At 39.6% G+C, this 22981-nt stretch overlaps 1 protein-coding gene and 1 long non-coding RNA gene across 2 annotated transcripts; one reads left to right on the plus strand and one right to left on the minus strand.

The window, feature by feature from the left end:
• Window positions 1-1775: 1775 nt before the first annotated feature.
• tm9sf2 (transmembrane 9 superfamily member 2) lies at window positions 1776-22750 on the plus strand. Its single transcript, XM_034899259.1, has 17 exons — window positions 1776-2047; window positions 4075-4142; window positions 4676-4769; window positions 5632-5759; window positions 6045-6174; window positions 8050-8174; window positions 8835-8943; window positions 10131-10210; window positions 10470-10578; window positions 10859-10991; window positions 12020-12139; window positions 12300-12357; window positions 12513-12672; window positions 15358-15509; window positions 16945-17056; window positions 20244-20415; window positions 22226-22750. The coding sequence occupies exons 1-17, from the start codon at window positions 1931-1933 to the stop codon at window positions 22291-22293; spliced, it is 1935 nt and encodes a 644-aa protein (XP_034755150.1). The 5' UTR covers window positions 1776-1930; the 3' UTR covers window positions 22294-22750.
• On the minus strand, window positions 2912-16487 carry LOC117960974. The gene is made up of 3 exons (XR_004660276.1): window positions 16378-16487; window positions 5605-5609; window positions 2912-2923 (listed from the first exon to the last, which is right to left on the minus strand). It is a non-coding gene; the product is annotated as an uncharacterized LOC117960974 (long non-coding RNA).
• Window positions 22751-22981: the final 231 nt, after the last annotated feature.

Consider the following 22981-nt stretch of genomic DNA (forward strand, 5'->3'; position numbering starts at 1 on the left):
AGTGAGTTTCATGCTGCTGCTGCTGCTGTTCCTTGCAGCAGCAAGCGTGGGCGGAGAGTGGTGTATTCTAGTCCCTGCTTTGTAAGTTTTCTTTTATTGTGTGTTTTTTTGTGTGTATTTTTCTATTGTTTTTGTGCTACTGCTATGATTCACATTGATAGACCCAGACAGGTGTTTTATCTCCTCTCTCCTGCTCTGAGTTGTGAGCGGGGATGAGCGGGGACATTCATAGAGGCAACATCTCCACCCACAAAGTCAATCCCATCACATGATGACTAGTACAGTTTCCTTCTCTGCACAAAGTGGTGCTATTTGATTTACTAGTTGGAATGTTAAAGGTCTCAACTCTCTTGTTAAGTGCAACAAAGTGATTAACAATCTTAAAACCCTTAACACAAAAATTGCCTTTTTACAAGAGACTCACCTTTTGCCATTAGATCACGTTAAACTTCGTAGAGGTTGGATGGGCCAATTTTATCACTCCTAATTTTTGAACGAGGCACGCGGGGGGCCAATTCTGATTCATAAATCAATCCCCTTCCCGACCCCTTGCTAGATCGCTTATCTAACAGGCCTTGTGTTCCATCTAAAATCATCTAAAGTTATCCAGCTATTCATGGGACAGTATGCTGTCTCAGACACCTGGCGCTTTTTAACCCTAACACCAAGCATTTCTCATTCTTCTCTCTTGTCCATGGCACATTCTCACAAATAGGTTTCTTTCTCATTGATAATAACTCCTCTCCTCTGTCACGTCGTGTTTCTACAATCCCATTGTGATTTCAGACCATGCAACTGTGGTCATGGATGTCCCCTTATCAGGCAGGTCTCTTTCCCGCTCTTCCTGGCACTTTAATTTGCGGTTACTTTCTGACACCAATTTTATTGGCACAATTAAATGTCATATTGATCTTTTCATATTTACTAATATCAATCCAGAAAGCTATGTGGGAGCCATGTAAAGCGAGGCAAAATAGTATCTTACTCTGCCTATCAGACAAAGATTGCTAGGGAAAAGAAAATCTTGTGTGTGTATGAATGTTATTAAGAATTTCTATTTTGTTGTTTGCTGTTAAGAATTGGTTGTTGGCCTACTTTGTTACACTGTTGTCTTGTCATTCTTGTAGATCTAATTGTTACTGCTTGTTTTTAAACGTTTGTTTGTTATTTACCTGAAGTTGTTCCTGGTTATCTAATGAAATTGTTTGAGACATTCATAAATGTATATATGTATACATGTGTTTGTATATATTTGTATTCGTGTATTTTTCCGAGTGATTTGTATATGCGACTGGAAGATGTTTGCTAAATAAGTTTGTGGTGTCTTATCCTATGTGGGATGGGACAAATGTTTAGCATGACACAGAAATAAAATGTAACTAACTAACAAACTATAAATGAAAAATACATTTAAAAAATCCTTTTGTATACCTGACATGTGTCAGTGTCTCTTTATTCTTGTTTTCATAGTAAACTGAAGCACACAGAGAAGCAGTCACCATCAGCTAGTCTGTATTACAGCTTTTCTCTTTCCTCCCAACAATTGATTTAGCTACTTCAGAGTATAAATTTATCCCATAGATGGAGGATTTTTTAATTTATTTTTTATTTGTAGTTAGTTAGTTAAAAGTTCAACAAAACAACTGTAAGATAACGTTCCCAGAAGTTTAGCTGAAGTTTCCAAAATATTTTTATCTTAAGGGAACGTTCTGGGAAGGTTGTATGCTTGGAATGTATGCTTCTCGTGATTAATGGAGACACACATGATCACCACCTCCACTTCTTGAAGCAGGACTTCCGGCATATGACGTGTCTGCAGAACCGGATGTTGGTTGCTGCCCAGTGTGGATGTCAGATGTCGTGTTAAAACTGCGAAGAGGAACAAGTTAGCTACTGTCTAAATTTTGGGTGAAGATTGGCCGGTGTGACGATGTTGCGGTGGCTGCTTGGGGCTGCACTGCTGGCTCGAGCGGCCGGATTCTACCTACCGGGTCTGGCACCGGTGAGCTTTTGTGAGCCTGGAAAAGACCAAGTTCCAGACTGCAAGGTAAACAAAACATGTCACAGATCACTGTGCAGCTGCTTGATGTATAGCAAAATACCTGAATAAAGCACTATTGAGTGCTCCCATTTAATAAATAGACAAGATGTATTGGAATGCAAAAGATTGGTTAGCTAGCTAACGTTAGTACTTTATATAGAGCTAGATTATGTGAGGAAGCTAACGTTAGCCAAAACAAACAACAAAGCTAACGTGTAACGTTACTACCGTTTGATAACTAACTAGCTACACAGCAAACTAACGTTTACTATATAACGAGGTTAGCGAGCTACCTCAAGTCACTTCGTTCGCTGGACATAATAATAACAGATATTGCCAGATTGTATTACGTTGTGACTCCAATGGTTCAGTTAGTATTTCAAAACTAGTCATACTCTGTAGGGGATACAGATTTGAACTGACTTAACATTAAATTATTAGAATTTATTGTGAGGTGTTGGTTCCTAGTATTGAAATTTGTATTGCCATGTGAAATCAGACTGCACTGGTATTACTAGTTTTGCGATATTTGACTACATGTGATAGCTTTTTCAAAAGCATTCAAAATACAAATTTGTATTTAACAAGATTGAGTTAAAACCATTCAGACTGACTAGAAAACTCATTCAGAACATACTTTGAATGTTCCAACTTTTTAGCTAAAAAGAAACCTAGGCTAAATCTCTAATCCACACATCACAATCCCTGAGTATTAATTCAATTCAATTAAATTTTATTTATAGTATCAATTCATAACAAGCGTTATCTCGAGACACTTTACAGATAGAGTAGGTCTAGACCACACTCCAGAATTTGCAAGGACCCAACAATTCTAGTAGTCTCCTTCAGAGCAAGCAACCGTGCGACAGTGGCGAGGAAAAACTTCCTTTTAGGCAGAAACCTCGGACAGACCCAGGCTCTTGGTAGGCGGTGTCTGACGGGCCGGTTGGGGTTATAGTAGTTTGTGGGAGTTCTTTGGCATAGCAGGGCACTGTGCGGCATTACAAGGCACAGCAGGACGTAGCAGGGCACCGCAGAGCGTTGCAGGATGTAGCAGGTCACCGCAAGGAAAACCAGGATGTAGCAGGGCACCGCAGAGCGTAGCAGGTTGTAGCAGGTCACCGCAAGGAAAACCAGGATGTAGCAGGGCACCGCAGAGCAACGCAGCATGTAGCAGGGCATCGCAGAAAATGTAGCGGGACCATGGCAACAGCTTCTACCATGATTTTGGAGCCTCCCTGATCCAAGGTTTATTAGGCATCACCTTGTTAATTCTGCACTGGGGCTTGAACCCACAACCTTAGACAACAAGTCATGGCAAGTCATAATAATTTGCAGTCAGAAACCAAAAGCCAAAGATGGCTTCATAGTTCACACTATGACTGAGGCAATCACCAGGGTTGGTTGTAAAGACAGATTTCAAACTAGTGTCAAAAATTCATTTATCAAGCCAAAATTCTGACAACAGATGTGGCAAAACTGATGTTTAAAAATACTCTATACCCATTGACTGCAATAGCTTACATTAGGATAGAATTCAAAATGTTACCAAAAATAATTTTGTAATTTACCACACAAGATCCAAATTTTGTTAATTTTTTTATAAACATTGGAGATTCAATTTGCGTAAATTTGCAATAGTTGTTTACAGTAGTGTTTGCAATAAGAATAATTTTTTGATTATTCAGAAATCTGGCTGGATTGTTTTTAGAGGAAAGTCTGAAGAAGCAGTGAAGCAATGTGGGTGTTAATTAAGCAAAATCTGTGGGAGGAGGTGTTATTAGTTTTATAGTTTTTGAGAAAAACAGAGTAATGGACTTCATAATTCCTTGCAGCAAAACAATTCTGCTTAGTTGGGCCTCCAATTTGGTTGAAAGTTGGAAAGTGCTACCATGTATGACTGATTTGTTATACATTTTAAAGAAATTAAACTAGAATCAAGAATCAATATCTAACAACATGAAAATAAAAGCCTGATAGGAGCATTCCTATTGTCTGCCTAATATGTGTCTGTCTGCTTTGTTTTGTTCTAGTCGACCATTGAGCTGTTTGTGAACAGGTTGGATTCAGTGGAGTCAGTTCTGCCTTATGAATATACCGCGTAAGTGCCAAGTGCGTAACACTGTAACTGTGTTATTGTGATTTCCCCCAAAAATAGTTTTTGATACAAACGCATCGGGTTTTCCTCTAAACAGTGTAATAAATTGGTTATTGTCTGCATTGTAAAAATAGTGTTTGGATTCATACATTCCAATTCATCATATTCAGTCATATCAAGTTAAGTGATTTATTTAATAATAATTGTTGGAATGCACCTGCTGTGACATCAGAACATCAGACCTCTTGAAAACATTTCATGATCAAAAGTTTCAGGCCATGGATAACAATGCATCAGCATTTGTCTTCTTTCATTCAAGTGGGACCTAATTTCAGATGGAATTCAGGGAGTTTTAACAGTGTATCAGTGCTAATGTAAACAGAGAGCCTCTTGTTTGAATGTCTCTCTATTATCTAGAAACCCTTGGCCCAGATAACAAGTTAATAAATGCAGTGTTCAATAGAGAATAAAGGTGTTGTTCAGTTTAATGTGTTCTGCCCCCAAACATTTTGAACAGTGGCTTTTTGATTGTGCAGGTTTGACTTCTGCTCGGAGAAAACAATGAAACGTCCATCAGAAAATCTGGGCCAGGTTCTTTTTGGCGAGAGGATTGAACCCTCACCATACAAGGTACAACACAGAAACACTGCCTGCATACTCTCTGGGGAAAAGCATACAAATCCAACCTACAGTCGTTATGCATATAACAAAACAAAACAGAGCAATCAGAATGATTGATGATGGCAAAAATCATGTATAAAGCAACAAATAATCTACGTCTGGGGAAAATTACAAAAAATGTTTATTGAAATGCTGGTTGGGTACAATTGGAGAGAAGATCAAAACTTGTGAAAACAACTTTAAAAAATATGTGCGAATGTGTTTTTGGAATGGTTTGGAGCATGTGCTAAAACATTGCACAAACATTAAAAGGTTTACAAAGTTGGATACAAAACATAAAAGGATATGAAGTTAGAGAGAGATTCATTGAATGTGAGTGTGGTTAACTATACCGACTCTGATTATAGGGTAATGGGTTGTTTGGTGCTAAATGTCAATTTGGTGCTAAATTTAAATAGTTATATAGCTATGAACATATATATATATATATATATATATATATATATATATACTTTTCTTTCCCTATTTGTATAGGTTTGAAGTTATTGGGTTCCCACAACTGTTGTGAGTGCTTTATGGGCAGTAATTCATTCCCCCTGTGTTTTGTCATTATTACATAGGGGCATATTAACATCTAATTGACCCAGACAGAGACTAAGAAAGAGTCTGTGTTATATTTTGTATTCCTTTTTATGGGAAAGGAAAATGTTTTAAATTTGACATTATCGATCTTTCTTTTTTTGTCAAATGTAATTTCTTTATTTTGGCACTGTGGATAAATGTGTTGTTTATAAGAATGATTGCAACAAAAACAACAACCAGTTGTTAAAGTCCCAAAGCACACACATACTAACTCCCTCCTGTGTGTCAGTTTGAGTTTAAGAAACCTGCAATGTGTCAGAAGGTGTGTACCCAAACCTACGACACCAGCAGCCCCCCAGACAAAGCCAAACTGGACTTCCTCAAGAAAGGCATGTTACTCAACTACCAGCATCACTGGTATGTATAATTCACTATCATACTAGTATCATTAAGTGAAGGGAAATGGGTCTAAGAGGCTTGCACATACATCAAAAACACATAAACTGTGTAAAATTCTGATCAATCTTCACTTTTGTTGAATAATAAAACAAACTTGATGAGCTTCAGTTGTCCTTATGAATATTTGTTTATAACAGAGCAAAATCTGACTTCAGAGTAGGTCTCCGTGCATCATGTTTATATGGACACAGTCATACCAAAAACTTGACTGGCGTGTGTTGTGTGTGTTGTGTTTGTGTGTAGGATTGTGGATAACATGCCAGTCACCTGGTGCTATGATGTTGAAGATGGACAGAAGTTTTGTAATCCTGGTTTTCCTATTGGTTGTTACGTGACAGAAGCAGGTCGTCCCAAAGATGCCTGCGTGGTCAATGTGAGTGGGTCACACATGGACATACACACACCCTTTAACACTATAAGTCACATTTTCATCAATCAAACATATATACAATACAATAGGTCAGTTAGTCATGCGATCCAATTCTATAAAAAATATATATATAAAAAAAAAAAAAATGACTATAACACTACTTTATTTTTCAATAAAATATATTCATAGATAGGGTTTAAATCTGAAATATTTCCAAATACGTGCTTTTGCTTTTGCTTTGACACCAAATCCTCTGCCACCGTCATACTGGTCAACTCGCTGTTTGAACACGGCAGTGAGATCTGACGCTTGCTACTGCTGTGACTCTGCTGCTGCTGTACGGAGTGGAGCAGACACTTTGAGTTTATAAATGTTGAGTGCAGCTGTGTGTTGTTCCTGCTGGGTTTCAGAGGTGGAGCATTTTTGCCTGTCTGCATGAGCTAATCACCGCCACTAGAACAGGGCTTGATGCATAGCCTAAACATCTGGATCGCCCCCTGGTGACTGGCTGCAGTATAGGTCATAAACCCCTAAAAATTCAATGTAAATGTTACGTTTTTCCCAAAAATGGTTTCTCTCATTTTAGTTAGTTTTGATCATTTTAACCTTTTAACTTAAAATTGACGGCTGTAGACCGGAAAGGGGGGAGAGAGGGGGAAGACATGCAGCAATTGGCCGCAGGTTGGACTCGAACCTTGAGCCTCTTTAAATGGGCGTCTGCTCTACCAGGTGAACAACCCAGGCACCCATAAGTTTGTTTTTTATGCTTCAAAATGGAGTGAACGTTACGATTGACAGCTGTGCCGCGGCTCCACCGCCCGATCACCACAGTGCTAGTCTATATCCACGACTTCCACTTCCTGGGTTGCTCCGGTGCTGCCGGAAATTCCACCGGATGCATGTCTTTTTGGCCAATGTCAGTTTCCTTCCACTTTCTTTTTGTTGGAATATTAAAATGGTCAATTTAAAAGGACTATGGTTAATTGCTTCTCAGATCTCTGCGGGGTAAATCCAGACGGATAGCTAGACTATCTGTCCAATCTGAGTTTTCTCTTTAAAACTAAAAGAAATGCCAATAAAACAGAGCATGTTTTTCTCCTATTCCGGAATGCTTTGTGGACTAGGCAGACCCTCCTCCGCGGCACTGTAAAGGAAGGGTTGGCAAAGCAAGATTCTGGCTCCAGAATTACTAGATGGCGGCGCCTTTTATCCTGGAAAATTTTGGTTTCACTTTTGTACAGAGGGAGAAAGTGGAGACCAACTTCAATCTTTTTTAACAGTCTATGCTCCAGACAGACAAAACACTCCCAATGTGGTATGAAGCCTTGAGAAGGACAGAGGAAAACCCAGTTGAAACTCAGCACAGCTGCGCCCTGGTATTAATAATACTATGTTTGTATTTTACAAATTAGTTTTTTTTTAATTTGATGACCATGGGAGCTCATCCACAAAATTAACTAAATGGGTTTGAATTCCAAAACAAAGAAAGGAAAAGCAAAACGACGGTGAATGCGATGGGAAAGTAATGTAGTCAGTGTATGTCCTAACACTGTGTAACACCTATGCATATATGATCTTGATGTAGCATTTGTCAAATAATTGTCATGGCATACGTTTTTTTATTTTTATTTTTTATTTTTAATATCAACGTGCCAATCCTGATGGAATTCATAATCTGTGGGTCAGATTTGATAGGGGGTAGAAACGCAGTCAGCGGTATGCATCACTGTCTGCCACTTTGCCTTTTTTGATACTAGCGCTTGTCCCAGTCGCCAGTCAGATTGGTTCATATCCTACACATGGATGTAACTGTATAACACATTATTACTTTATGTGTCTATACTGTAAACCTTTGTGTCTTGTTTTTTTTTTTTGCAGTCTAACTTTAATGAAAAGGATGCTTTTTACATCTTTAACCATGTGGACATCACCATCCATTACCACATCGTTGAGCATGAACAACTGGGAGCACGATTGGTTGCTGCCAAGATTGAACCCAAAAGGTAATGAATGGCAGTTTTAGCTAATATGGATCTATTATTTGATCTTGTCCTGAACTGGTTTACCGCTTTATACGGTATATCATTTATAATTCATCCACCTGCCATACATTCGTACTGGTCATCTTCCCTCCTTTATATATTGCTTGCACTGGTTATATTGTTTCATTTTTCTGGAACTTATACTGGATATTTTGTTTAATTTTTATAAGCATTTATACAGTATATATATATATATATTTTTTTTTTAATTTTACTACACTTTGTTGTTTGGTTAAAGCTTAAGTGCGTAACTTGTACCGCGGGGTGGTGCGCAGTCACAGAAGGCTTGTATTATGCTGACGTGCCGACGTGTTGTCATTACTTACAATTCCTCATGGGAGAGGCAGAAACTACGCACTATAGCTTTAAATTTGAGCCAGCCATAGAACTTTTCATGGATAGTAAAAGAGCTCTAGTTCTGTCTGCGACTAGTTTATTATTATTAATTAGTGTTCTTGTAGGTTCTGCTTGTATAATTCTACTAATTATACAAGCAGAACCTTCAAGAACACTAATTACACTAATACTATTGATCTAATTATTAATTAGATCAATTATACATTAGATAACTGGTGGACTTTGCTACTGATCTATTTCTTTTGTTTCTCTTTCTCTGTCCAGCTATGAAAACCCTAATGACAGCCCTGATTGTACTGGAGGGCCAAAGTTCCTGAAAAACAAACAAACAGGAGTGTTCAACATCCCATACACCTACTCTATCAACTTTGTGGTTAGTACAATAGTATCGTCTCAGCATGCTAATGCTGTCCATGTTTTTGTCATGTGCTCTGCCTTGTTCAAACCTTCTTCTCTGTAGCGGGGGAACCACAATTTAAAACGTAATTACAATAATTGGTACAAAAAAGATGAAGTAGAGGGAACACACTCAACTTTGGACTATCAGAAATATTCAGTATGTACGTATACTGAGTAATGGAATTATTTAATTCACCTTTCCCCCCAATTTTTTATTTTTATTTTACTTACTTGCGCACACACACTCACACACACACACACACACACACACAGGAAAAGATGTGAGGTCTCCACCACTCTAGTCTCTGATGCCTAGGCCTTCTCACACACACACACACACACACACACAGTATTTACTATGTCTTCCTAAAGGTGTATAGTAACACCTCACAATTTAACCACTGCCAAATCCTTTTCGGAAATGCCTGGAGAGACAATCAAAGTTGGAATGCTCAGAAGACCTGGGGAAAAATAGTAAAAATATATATATATATTTTTTCAATATTAGCTTTTAACTTGCTTGTATTTAAGCACTTAATACAAGCTGAGAATACTGAGCCAAGTTAGAACACTGGTCAGAGTAACGATCTGGCGCTGAAGAGGTGAACATCCCGGGTATAAGAACTGCTGAGGTGAATCATGGAATGCGCTGCAGCTGTGCAGGTATCAGAGCAGGAATGAATGGCCATTGACCTAGTTTCCCTAAACACACCCTTTTCCACGTCCAACTGGCTGTTGCACAAAATTAGAACGAAGAAATCCAGGGTAATTGAAAAAGCGCAGCTTGACTTAGTGTGATTCACTCATCGCGGCTTAACTTTTTCTACATCTTACTGATGTAGAAATGAAGAGAAAATACTTTATACAGAGTGGAAGTATGATAACGTAAAACACATTATTTGTGAAAAAAAAAGAGAGAGAACAAAGCAGCACGGGCGCTGTAATGAACAGCAAGAGGAAGCATGGCAGAAGTTTAGGGACCGACCAAATGCCTAAGCAGCCTTAAAATATACATTTACTGACCACTGCTCTGAAACCGTCATAATCATACCCTTCAAGGATACTAATCATTTGCACAAATTATCTGTTGTACTATTTTCCTTAAAAGTAAGCAGAATTTTTTTTATATTATTATAGTCACAATATTAACTGTGTATGTAGGAAGACAAGAATATCCGTTGGGCGTCTAGATGGGACTACATCCTGGAGTCAATGCCTCACACCAACATCCAGTGGTTCAGGTAAGACAGACACACACACTCTCCACAGCCCATGTTCATGCATATTCTGCTTGTGATGTTTGTAAATTCACGGACAAACAAACCAACATACGTTCCAATAGGAAATTCAGCATGCGATTAGTATTGTTTTTTTTTATTATTCAAATGTAATGCCCTAATGTCTGCTGACCCCTTGTCTCTCGGCATAGAGATAATCCACATCAAAAACTGATACCACAACAGCGATAATTAATTTGGCTTTGCTGTCTTTTATCCGCAGCATAATGAACTCGTTGGTGATTGTGTTGTTCCTGTCTGGAATGGTAGCCATGATCATGCTTAGGACTCTGCATAAAGATATCGCCAGATACAATCAGATGGACTCTGTCGTAAGTAGGCCTGGAATGGAATTCTTTTGTTGATTTGATTCTCTCATAATACATGGGTGCGATTCATTGGATTGCGATTTTCATTTATTCTGATTCTAGAAGAATTGCAATTTGACAGTATGGACTTTTGCGATTTTCTTTTCCTTCTTAACAAAACAAAAGAAAATACTTAGGTGAAATATTGGTGAAAAACATATATATATTTGCAAAAGAAATAATGGTGCATACGATTTTCTATTTGAGGTTCTCATCATATCTCCTCATCCATCTTGTTTTCCAGGAGGATGCTCAGGAGGAGTTTGGGTGGAAGTTGGTCCATGGAGATGTTTTCCGTCCTCCCAGGAAGGGCATGCTGCTGTCCGTTTTCCTCGGCTCTGGAACCCAGATCTTCATTATGATCTTTGTCACCCTTTGTATGTCTTTTTAATCTTTAATCTTTAAATCTTTTTTTATCTTCAACAAACAAGTACCACCTGATAGTAACAGTTAAGTAAAAAAATAAAAGTGTAAATTGCAAAATTGATCCAAACCTTTATACTAAACTGGCACAGATGAGGAAAATACCAGCAGGTGTGACAAGGAGTTTTTTTCCGTATACCAACACGACAATAGAGCCCAACATTTTACAAACCTTAATAACACAGCAACATTTTTAGAAATGTGACTGCTCCGACTGGCTGATAAAATGATGGACTAATGTTTCAGTCATTCAATACTGATCCAACTTTGAGTCAGGTAACATGGTCTATGGGAAAAAGGAATAAGGCCTTACTTCTGGAACCAGGAATGTCCAAAATAGCTCCTCACACTTTTCAACTCTATAAAGACAAAGGCCTAAACAATTGGCTTAGTAATATTCCATGGCACATCCACGGCCAGTCAGCACATCTCTGGTGTTCGGTGATGAAGCTGGACATTAAGATTGTCTGGGTTGTCTTTTTTACTTTATTATTTTTCTTGCAAGTAGAAGAAAACAGTTTACCAAACAGTCTTCAAAAGTGTTCAAAGAACAGGAGTATAGAGGGTTTTTGGATTAGCATGCAGGGGGAGGGAGGGGCTGTGTCCTTGATGGCAAAGCTGTTTATTATCAGTTATCCACAGACATACAACGTTCTACACCAGAGACACAAGTACTCCCGTATTCGGTATTTAAGGTTTGCATAGTTTTTCAATACAGGGTTCTATCCAGTCATGAAGAATGTTGTCCCTACCTTTTCTGTTTTGTAAAACATTGTGTTTTCTATTTTGTTATTTGGTTAAATTTAGTTGTGGGCCATAAAAATCACACATAAGCCAAAATGTTATGACCAATTTTTTTAAACTCAAATATAAATCTTGGTATTGGTATAACAAAAATCCAGTATTGGTGGGGCTCTATAACCGACTTACTTAGCCTATCTTCAAATGTGTAACATGTAATAATGTAATCCCCCCTCTCCAGTCTTTGCCTGTCTTGGGTTCCTGTCTCCGGCGAACCGGGGGGCTCTGATGACATGTGCTGTTGTTCTCTGGGTTCTTCTTGGAACTCCAGCTGGATATGTGGCTGCTCGTCTCTACAAATGTAAGTAAGAAAGGATACAGGGAGGTGTTGGATGGAAAAAGAATAATAAGAAACAATATTCCAGGTAAGACAGCACAACTGATTATTTTCATAATCCAGTTTAATTTGATTTCTATAAATCCTTTTTTTCTCTTTGTCTTTATGTTTGGTTAATTGTCAGCTTTTGGAGGCGAGAAGTGGAAGACCAACGTTCTGCTGACAGCCTTCCTCTGCCCTGGGTAAGACTATTATGGATTGCTCAAACACTGAACATAATGCACACAACACCAGGAAAGATGGATACTGCAGGGTGCAGTACTGCAGATGTTTACTACTACACAACCACTTGATTCTGCTCTCTCACTGAATAACTTCTCATCTAACATTCCCTCAGGGTGGTATTTGCAGATTTCTTTGTGATGAACTTGATCCTGTGGGGTGAAAGGTCTTCAGCAGCTATGCCATTTGGGACTCTGGTAGCAATATTGGCTCTTTGGTTCTGTATCTCAGTGCCACTTACCTTTATAGGAGCCTACTTTGGCTTCAAGAAGACAGTAAGTAAATATAACGTACATTCAATACTCTAAACTAATGTGAGTAAACCAACAAGAATGTAAAGATGGTAACTGTGGTTCAAAATCTATATGCCACCTACAGTGAATACGGAAAGTATTCACAGCGCTTCACTTTTGCCACATTTTGTTATGTTACAGCTTATTCCAAAATGAATTAATTCTTTTCCCTCAAAATCCTACACACAATGCCCCATAATGACAACTTAAAAAAGTTTGTTTGAGATTTTTGCAAATTTATTAAAAATAAAAAAACGAAGAAATCACTTGAACATAAGAAGTCAAAGCCTTTGCGATCAAAATTGAGCTCAAGTGCATTCTGTTTCCACTGATCATTCATGAGCTGTCTCTACAGCTTAATTGGAATCCACCTGTGGTAAAGTAGTTGATTAGACATGATTTGGAAAGGCACACAAGTGTCTATAGAAGGTCCCACAGTTAACACTCCAAGTCAGACAAAACAAGCATGAAGTCGAAGGAATTGTCTGTAGACCTCCAAGACACGATTGTCTCGAGGCATAGATCTAGGGAAAGGTACAGAAAAAATGTCTGCTGCTTTAAAGGTCCCAATGAGCACAGTGGCCACTGTGCTCATTATGGAGGAAGTTTGGAACCACAAGGACTCTTCCTATATTTCCATCCATCCATCTTCATCCGCTTATCCGGTATCGGGTCGCGGGGGCAGCAGCTCCAGTAGGGGGCCCCAAACTTCCCTTTCCCGAGCCACATCAACCAGCTCCGACTGGGGGATCCCGAGGCGTTCCCAGGCCAGGTTGGAGATATAATCTCTCCACCTAGTCCTGGGTCTTCCCCGAGGCCTCCTCCCAGCTGGACGTGCCTGGAACACCTCCCTAGGGAGGCGCCCAGGAGGCATCCTTACCAGATGCCCGAACCACCTCAACCGGCTACTTTCAACGCAAAGGAGCAGCGGCTCTACTCCGAGCTCCTCTCGGATGACTGAGCTTCTCACCCTATCTCTAAGGGAGACACCAGCCACCCTCCTGAGGAAACCCATTTTGGCCGCTTGTACCCTTCCTATATCTGGCCCTCCCTAAACCGAGTGATGGGGGGAGAAGGACTTTGATTATGGAGGTGACTAATAACCAAATAGTCACTCTGACAGAGCTCTAGGGTTCCGCTGTGAAGAGAGGAGAACCTTCCAGAAGGACGACCATCGATCAGCACTCCACCTATCAGGCCTGTATGGTAGCGTGGCCAGAAAGAGGCCACTACTTAGTAAAAGGCACATGGCAGCCCACCTGGAGTTTGCCACCTGACAGACTCCGACCATGAGAAACAAAATTCTCTGGTCTGATGAGACAAAGATCGAACTCTTTGGTGTGAAGACTGGGGCGACTGTTCATCTTTCAACAGGACAAAAACACTAAGCACACAGCCAAGATATCGAAGGACAACTTTTAAAGGAGAATTTGGGTCAATTTCAACACGTAGCCCTGTTGTCTGTAAAGTTAGAGTGCTGCTAGTAGAGAGAAAAACGAAAACATTCGGTGCTTTCTACACCGTGTTATCCTCCTGCTAGAGATAGCATCCAGCAGACTGAAGTGCCCATGTGCAGTGATTCTTTCTGAGTGAACACAGTGAATCTGACTGCAGTAGATGTGAAAGAAATGCATGAAAGTTCTGCTAATTCAGCTGTGTTTAGTTCCTGTGTTAATACTGCAAGGAATGCTTCGGGGCCGTCTACAAATTACAACAACAAAAATAAATATAAACCTATTAAGTAAGTGCTGTAGAACAGCCTGTTGGGTGCTAACTCTAGCAGGAGGATAATGCGATGTAGACAGCACCAATTGTTTTCGTTTTTTGCTACTGAAGGCACTCATAATTTACAGACAACAGAGCTACCTGTTGGAATCAACCGAAATTCTCCATTAATGTCTTAGAGGGGCCCAGACAGAGTCCAGACATGAATCCCATTGAACATCTCTGGAGGAATCTGAAAATGGCTGTGCACCGATGCTCCCCATCCAACCTGATGGAGCTCAAGAGGTTCTGGAAAGAGCAATGGGCGAAATTGGCCAAAGATAGGCAGGCCAAGCTTGTGGTTTTATATTCCAGAAACCTGAGGCTGTTATTGCTTCCAAAGGTGCCACAACAAATTATTGAGAAAAAGATGTGAATACTTATGTTCAAGTGATTTCTTCATTTTTTTTATTTTTAATAAATTAGCAAAAATCTTAAACTTTTTTTAAGTTGTCATTATGTGTGTAGAATTTTGAGATTTTTTTTTTTTAATCCATCTTTGAATAAGGTTGTAACATAACAAAATGTGGAAAAAGTGAAGGCTGTGACTATTTTCAGTGTGCACTATAGGTATTGCACATGTGCGACTCCCAACAAAGATTGAACAGAAGTGAGATGAGATCACTCTGTAGCTAAAACAGAGAGCTCAACACACAGGGTGAAAAGAGGAGCGGCAGCAATTTGCAGTACAAACAATATATATATATATATTTTTTTTTTAAATGAAACCATGTAAACCAATTCTGGTACAACCTCAAAATACAATTTGATGAACCTGAAAATGTGCATTATATGGACACTTTAAATTGTTTTTTGAGTGAATATTTCAGGGTGCACCTATCTGAATGTTTGACTCTCTCTCTCTCTCTCTCTCTCTCTCTCTGCTGTGACTGATCGTTTAAGGGTATTGAGCACCCAGTGCGGACCAATCAGATTCCTCGTCAAGTCCCGGAGCAGTCATTCTACACAAAGCCTTTTCCTGGTATCATCATGGGAGGAATTCTACCCTTTGGATGCATATTTATTCAGCTGTTCTTCATATTAAACTCCATCTGGTGAGAATAAAGAAAGAATAATTATTCATAGAAAGCTAGAATGCTTCTTGTGACCTCAGTCTTTGTTACTACATTACATTACTACGTATGGAAAGCTGAGAACAGAGCTGTTGGGAGTTAATTCCCTTCACAGCCGTTGCGTTAAACTGCTGGTGGCTGGCCAACTTACTGTATTTTGTATTACTGTTTAAAGAACACAAAACCAGGGTTTTTACCATATCTTAATGCTGACTTGCTTATATATATATATACATTTCATTTTTTCACTCCATTAATGGTAAAATACTGTCAATAGCCACTGGAAATCCATTTTTGTAACAATTTTTGATGTGCATTGTTTTATAAATCATGCTATGAATAATATATGAACGAAATTACCTATAGTTTGGTGTAGATAAGTGTTACTGAAGTGGGGATTTCTGGCTCCATGTCTGAGAACAAAACCTTTTGAAGATGTGGATTAAAAACTTCATTCATTTTGAAGACACTACAGGTCAAATCAATTAAATTTTAATTAGAGTATCAAATCATAACAAGTTATCTCAGGACACTTTACAAATAGAGTAGGTCTAGACCACACAAGGACCCAACAATCCCAGTACTTTCCCCAAGAGCAAGCATTTAGTGTGACATTGGCAAGGAAAAAATCCTTTTAGGGAGAAACCTCAGACAGACCCAGGCTCTTGGTAGGCAGTGTCTGATGGTTGGGGGGTGTGATGAACAATGGCAAAAATAGTCACAATAAAGATAATGGAACAATGACCAGAAATAATAGTGTTTTTAGTTTATGGCATAGCAGGGCATAGCAAGGCACTGCAGAGCAGGGTGTAACAGGGCATAGCAGGGCACCGGGAAGGACCAGTGGGACAGGACTCCGGGGAATAACTCCCCAGAGCTGGGTTAGTAACAAGCATTTCTGGGACGTGGATACACACAAATGGAAATGGAGAGGAGAGAGAGAAGCTCAGTGTTTTAAAGGATTGAAGTCCCCTTACAGCACAATTAAGAGGGACAGGTTAAGGAGGGGTGCCTGGTCGGGTTAGAACTCTCCCCTGCCGGGTCGGGCTGTACTGGCCAGCCTCCCTCTACTTTCCATCATTCAATAGGGTAAAATATTTTAACAGATATACCTATGGAACTGGCCCAGTTGATTAAGACAATCATGATTAATAAATGAGGCATTTTCTAATTTGAACTTTTGGGGAATTTAGGAGAAATCTACAGGTGTAAATAGACAAAGTTTAGTAAAACAAACACCTAAATCTCCTTGGTGATGATAAAAACTTCCTTTTAGGGAGAAGTCTGTTAAATGTGTATGTTTTCCCACTAGTCTACAAGAAGAAATGTTCTAGAAGCAGAATATCCCAAAACCTCTAAATTGAAAAATTTGCCTGTAGTGTCTCCTCTTAAGGAAATCTCTCTGCCTGTCCTCCAGGTCCCATCAGATGTACTACATGTTTGGCTTCCTTTTCCTTGTCTTCATTATCCTTGTCATCACCTGCTCTGAGGCCACCATCCTGCTCTGCTACTTCCACTTATGTGCTGAGGTAAACAACATGATCTATGCAATACTGACATAATCCAACAGCCTGATCATGGACTGCACATGACAATGGAGGGTAATACTGAAATTAACTAGGTAGAATCTTATTGGTGAAAAATATAATTTATTTAGAGTAGGGATCTGCAATTTGCAGATTATCTGTATTGTGTTTTATTTCAACGATTAAGTTCAAGGGTAACTACCCTTTTTACAACCTAGGCCCTATTTCCCCACGCGTATGTGTCTAATATGTTGTCTAAAAATCTTTGAATTTGGTCCTGTGAGATCACAATGACCAGCCAGCGCAAACCAAGCTACAATGTAACCTAATGGGGCAATTGTGAGAAACCTTGCTTTTTGTCCAATAAAAGTTGGTTTTGTGCTACTGACAGGCTCAAATTGCTACCAGAAGTGTCTGACAACATTATCCATCTTAGGACGCGACTTTTTGTCTGAATACAGCGGTGTGGAGAGTGAAACGTGAGATGAGAAAAAAGCGTTCAGGTAGTCTGTTGTTACACAGTAGGCTACAGAAATGATGTGCTCAAAGAATACATTGTCAGGAGCGGGACCTGTTGCTGCCTGATATCTGTGGTCTGGATGTATCCAGTGATATACCTCGGACACAACACTCCAATACCACAACAGGATTTCCTTCTTCTAATCAACAAGGCTGTGAGACATTAACAAATATGAACCATTGTTTTTATTGAAAATCTTCTAGATAACATGAAACCATGGATGTATTGCCGGCTGCATGAAACACTGAGCAGCTGCAGCCTCTCTCTCTCTCTCTCTCTCTCTCTCTCTCTCTCTCTCTCTCTCTCTCTTACCCCCCCCCTTGCCTGCTCTTTATCCATATACTTCATCCAAAGGCTATCCAGACTATAGCCTACTCTGGCTCAAATTAATACAGGCAGCCATCCAGTTATAATACAACCTCACCCAAATTGTTGAAATCATTTAAATATTAAATAATTACATTGAAAATCTTTTTAGATAACAGCCAGTAGCCTATCATTCTGTAGCCTACTCTGTAACAACAGTCTACCTGAACGCCTGTTTCTCGTCTCGTGTTCCACTCTTCACACCGCTGTCTTCTAGGGCTGTAATCAACCAAAGAAAATCTTGGTTGACTAAAGTTCAGAAATTTCGTCTATAAATCGAACTATAACTGTACTGTCCCGCAGTACTTGTCCTTGTAGGCTATTTGCAGTATATTAAATAGTTTTTTATCTAATTATTTTTTCACTGAAATGAGATCGTCTGTCGACTCTGACAGCGCTGCATCAGCTCTGTGCATGTCCTCGCACGGAGCGGCTGAACATGGAGCCCGGCTTCGCGCCTCAGACACGAATAGACTATTAATGTAAAGCTTTTACTCTTGAACACAAAAGGCACGTCTACTTTAATATATACTGCATATTTAAACATATCTTTGGTCAAGCTCAGTGCATCGCTGTGTTGCATTAACTCTGAAACTTTGTCTTTGGGTCCCTCACATTTTCCGGTTAGTCCATGCATGATGGTGTGGCGTGCTGGCGCTGTATATTAACAAGTTCTTAAAACCTCAGCCCTCCACAACAGCAATGGGCCTCATATCCTGAGCAATAAAGTCGACAATTCCTTCCGTGATATTATTTTTGCTTTTGGATGACCAAGGCTTAACATCCAGCGGGGTCTGTAGGGGTCTGGGGAACGCTACCGTAGTTGCGGGTGGGTGCGCCGGTCGTTATAAAACGATCGTTAGACTATGAAATATACCAATTCTGATATGTTCATATAGCCCACTCAAAACGCAGACAACTTAGCTTACCGTTTTTGGGTGATATGCCATGTTTATAGTCGAGCTGCGATAGGCAAACTGTTGCTTGCAAACTTTCATTAGACTTTATCCGTTTTCTATTTTTCTAAAATGCTGCCACACTGGTGATGTCTGAGATATGGTTAAGGAGGACTGACTGTAAATTAAACACTTCCAATTAAATAAATATTCATCAAACCACTCCAACAAGGATTTCTAGTTCTATCTTCAATTTGTCCCCAGTGGGTTGGGCTAATCCAAAAAAAGAGTAAACAAGGGGGGTGTTCTAAAGACAGACTGTTATCTGTGAAAGAGGGATGCTCTGAAAACACCCCCATTAGCAATAAGTGCTTTCCACCCATAGACTGTAACGGTCTATGCTTCCACCTTATGAAATAAGACGGCAAAAATCAACCAATCAGAATTTTGGTCGAGCCAGAACGTATCGACCAATAAATCGACTAGTCGACTGGGAGATTACAACCCTACTGTCTTCAGACAAAACGTCACTTCCTGAGATTGACAATGTTGTCAGGCTTGTCATTGTGATCATGCTCAATACTAGACCAAATTCAAAGATTTGTAGTCACATCAGACTATTAGACAAATGCTAGGGGAAATGGTGCCCAGGTTGAAAAGAATTGTTGAAATAAAACACAGTACAGATGATCTGCAAATTGCAGATCCCTACTCTAAATAAATTGTGTTTTTCCTTAATAACATTCTAGATAATTCCTTATTTTCATTATTACCCTCCCTTGTCATGTGCAGTCCATGATCAGGTTGTTGGACACCTGCAAACTTATTGGCAAAAACGGTAGTTACACTTTAATTAATTAAAAAGCATGCTCTGGCTATTCGTCAGCTCTGTAAGCAACACTTGCAATCAAACTGTTTGCATGTTGAAACTTTGGGGTTTTATTTATTCATTTTTTTGACTGTGCATTAGGTTTAAAGTTTCAGTTTTCAGTTCAGTTAATTTTTGGTATCGGCCCTGAAAAAACAGTATTGGTCGACCCATTATTTAGAATCAGAAGAAGTTAATTTATTCATTTAAAACGCTGAACAATGAAATAACTGTTGTGATTTAACGCTATATAAATAGAATTGAATTTAATTGAATTTATCTGCAGTTACAGTTGGATGTTATTCAATTGATTTGACATTAAGTCTAAAGATGTGAATGTCTTGAGGCCTACGAGCAGGAGATTGTGACATGAGAGGTGTGAGGTTGACGGTCAACAAACCAAAGGATGCCCTGGCGTGTTTTTGTTTGCATTAGTTTAAATTAGATTTAGCGAGAGCAGGGGCCTCTCGCATTTTTAACCCTTCAGTTAAGAGTGTGTCTTCCCTTACATCTCCACTTTGGCTGTTTGTCCTCTTCCAGGACTACCATTGGCAGTGGCGTTCCTTCCTGACCAGTGGCTTCACTGCTGTCTATTTCCTGGTCTACGCCGTTCATTACTTCTTCTCTAAGCTGCAAATCACTGGACTGGCCAGCACCATCCTGTACTTTGGATACACCATGATCATGGCTCTTATCTTTTTCTTATTCACTGGTAGGTATATAAAAGAAAAGATGGGTAGGATGAAGGTTGAAGTGTTTTTCCATTTTGAATATTCATGGCTGGCATCTTTTATGCACACGGCTATAAAAGATCTACGTTTAGTGGGTGGAAATCTTGCTGTGGAAGTATTTTTTATTATGACTATTATTGATGGCCTTTTTAGACCATTAGATTTCAATCATTTTTACAGTTGAAAGGGTGTTGGGGCTGTCGCTAAACCCAAGTTTAAGATCACTCTTCCTTTACTTTGGTTTTATGTTTTCAATTTAACACTTTAAAGTTTCAAATCCACATGAACACAGCAGCTTATTTGAAAAGAAAATGTCTTTATTATAGCAAAGAGACGGCTGACTTATTTTGAACGGGTCCAACACGGGTCAAATGGTGGATACACACGTTGTGTGTGTGAAATGTCTGTATCGTCACTGCATTTTAATGAACTATGATATTGTGGCCATGGGTCACATCTCTGGCCCAGGTCCAGCAGCTCAGTCTCACACGCTATTACTCTACCAACTGAAGTTAGTTGCATTCAATAACTTATTCTGTGTTCTTCGCCATGGCGGCCGCGATAGCAGTTACCAGTGTAAACACTGGTACAAATACGGGTTTGCCCCTCATACTTAACAATATACATCTGTGTTAATACCAATTAAAACTGTAGACAAATGTCAGAAGTGTGGACCGGCGCTGTGCAGCCGGGCTGCGTGGAGAGTAAGAGGAGAGAGAGCAGAGGAGAGATCCAAACACAGGCACGGCTTTACAGAAGAAATGGGTCATGCAACGCAACATTAAACCATATCCATATAACAACATTGCAGCGGATGCAAGGACTTTATGTGCACCGGTACATCCTAGAGGAAAAATACTACTCGCGCCCTAGAGCCTGTGAGCTAACAGAAATGGACTAGCACCGCCACCGACTAGCATTGCGGTGGCATGCTTACTGCTGTTGTCTGAATAACACAGACGGGACAACATTTTGCGTTTACTGGTAAACCTTGAGACCGATGTGTAACCGACTGTTATCTGTTGAATTTTCCTCCCGTACTCTGTGACTGTATATATCTTGAAACTAAGCTGCGCGATGCAGGGAACAACTCGGACTGGCACATGAGCAGACAGGGGTTTCTGGAGCGGTAGCTCTGCTATGCAAAAAAAGGCTGAGCGTTCTAAGAATTGACGCATTTAAAAAAAAAAAAAAATGCTCAATCACGCAAATTTGATTGTGGGAAGTCAAAATCGTGATTAAAATTCGATTAATTGTGCAGCCCTACTTGATTGTCCAGCTGTTTCCGACGTGAGCTTACCAAAGGCAGTTGTCTTGTCAATGGACTTTTGGCAGTGCGTCGCTGCAGAATGAATACAGGGGAAACACAATGGATATTTGGTGTTATTTTTGGCATTCAAAAAATGTTTTGACTGGCCTGGCCGGGGTTCCCACAGGCCTTAACAGTTGTAGGCGAAACACTGGTACTTTTACTATTCCCCGATGATGGAATTTTATTAAACTGAACCATGTGTATGTTTGCTTATTAAAAAGAAAATAAATGTTTTGTTTTTTGTCGTGTTGATTGTGAATACACCTAGTTTTAGTCAATAATCTACACAGATTTTATGCATCTGATTCCTGTTCTTAAAAAAAAACATGCATATGATACAGTTACAGTGCTTAAAATTAAAGAAATGAAACACTGATGTGACCCACTGTCCCTCAACCTCACATGTTTATTAATTGATGTTGTGCAAGAATAACTTCATATAAAGTTGCTCTAATCAGTTGTATTTTCTCTGTCCTCAGGTTCAATCGGCTTCTTTGCCTGTTTCTGGTTTGTTACCAAGATCTACAGTGTGGTTAAAGTGGACTAAAGGATCCAAACACACATTAGACTATATATGGCTGGAGGTTGCTTTCTCCCAGAAATCTATGGAACATTCAGCACTGTCACTGTCAAATACAATCTGAACCTTCAACTCCTCGTTTCCTCAAGCAGAGAGGACTCAGACAGAAGACGATTTTGTTTGTTTGTGTGCCTATAATGTTTGTGTGTGAGCATGTGTACACTGGGTTGTAATTTGAACATACAGTATCTATCTGTTAAAGGATTTATAACTCTATACGCCTGTGCCCGGTACCTGACACAGAGATCGTTGGATCATACCTTGCAACCATCATACAGTTCAGTGACCCACAGCTGGACTGCCAAAGACTGTGTCAGCTATCATGTCATGTATTTTAGGTTTATTTCATTATCGATCCGCTCTGAGTTTGCAGATGTAGTTGAAAATTGTAGTCAGACAATAAAGCTGCGAGGCTCTGCTTCTTTCTCAGACTGGTTGTGTTAAAAATGTCCAAATGTGTCTACATGTGCATTCTAACACCAAATATGCTATTCATCTTAAAAGCTCCTTCAAATGCAGCAGAGAAATGCAGGCTACTTTTGCTAAATTTAAGGGGCGTGGCCAGGGAGTGCTTTGTGGTTTCCATTTATTTCTCTGAAGTTGGGGAGATATGATGAATCCTGTTGATTTGGGTTCAGCCAACCAACCTTCAGTT

The sequence above is a fragment of the Etheostoma cragini genome, chromosome 17 (genome assembly GCF_013103735.1).
Source record: "Etheostoma cragini isolate CJK2018 chromosome 17, CSU_Ecrag_1.0, whole genome shotgun sequence".
Taxonomy (NCBI): domain Eukaryota; kingdom Metazoa; phylum Chordata; class Actinopteri; order Perciformes; family Percidae; genus Etheostoma; species Etheostoma cragini.

What these genes read in the sequence shown, in the direction of transcription:
- tm9sf2 (XM_034899259.1), top strand. Translation starts at nt 1,931, where the DNA reads ATGTTGCGGTGGCTGCTTGGGGCTGCACTGCTGGCTCGAGCGGCCGGA. An exon ending in TATGATCTTTGTCACCCTTT is followed by an intron (nt 10,992 to 12,019) that starts GTATGTCTTTTT and finishes CCCCCTCTCCAG; the next exon opens with TCTTTGCCTGTCTTGGGTTC. An exon ending in ACTTCCACTTATGTGCTGAG is followed by an intron (nt 17,057 to 20,243) that starts GTAAACAACATG and finishes GTCCTCTTCCAG; the next exon opens with GACTACCATTGGCAGTGGCG.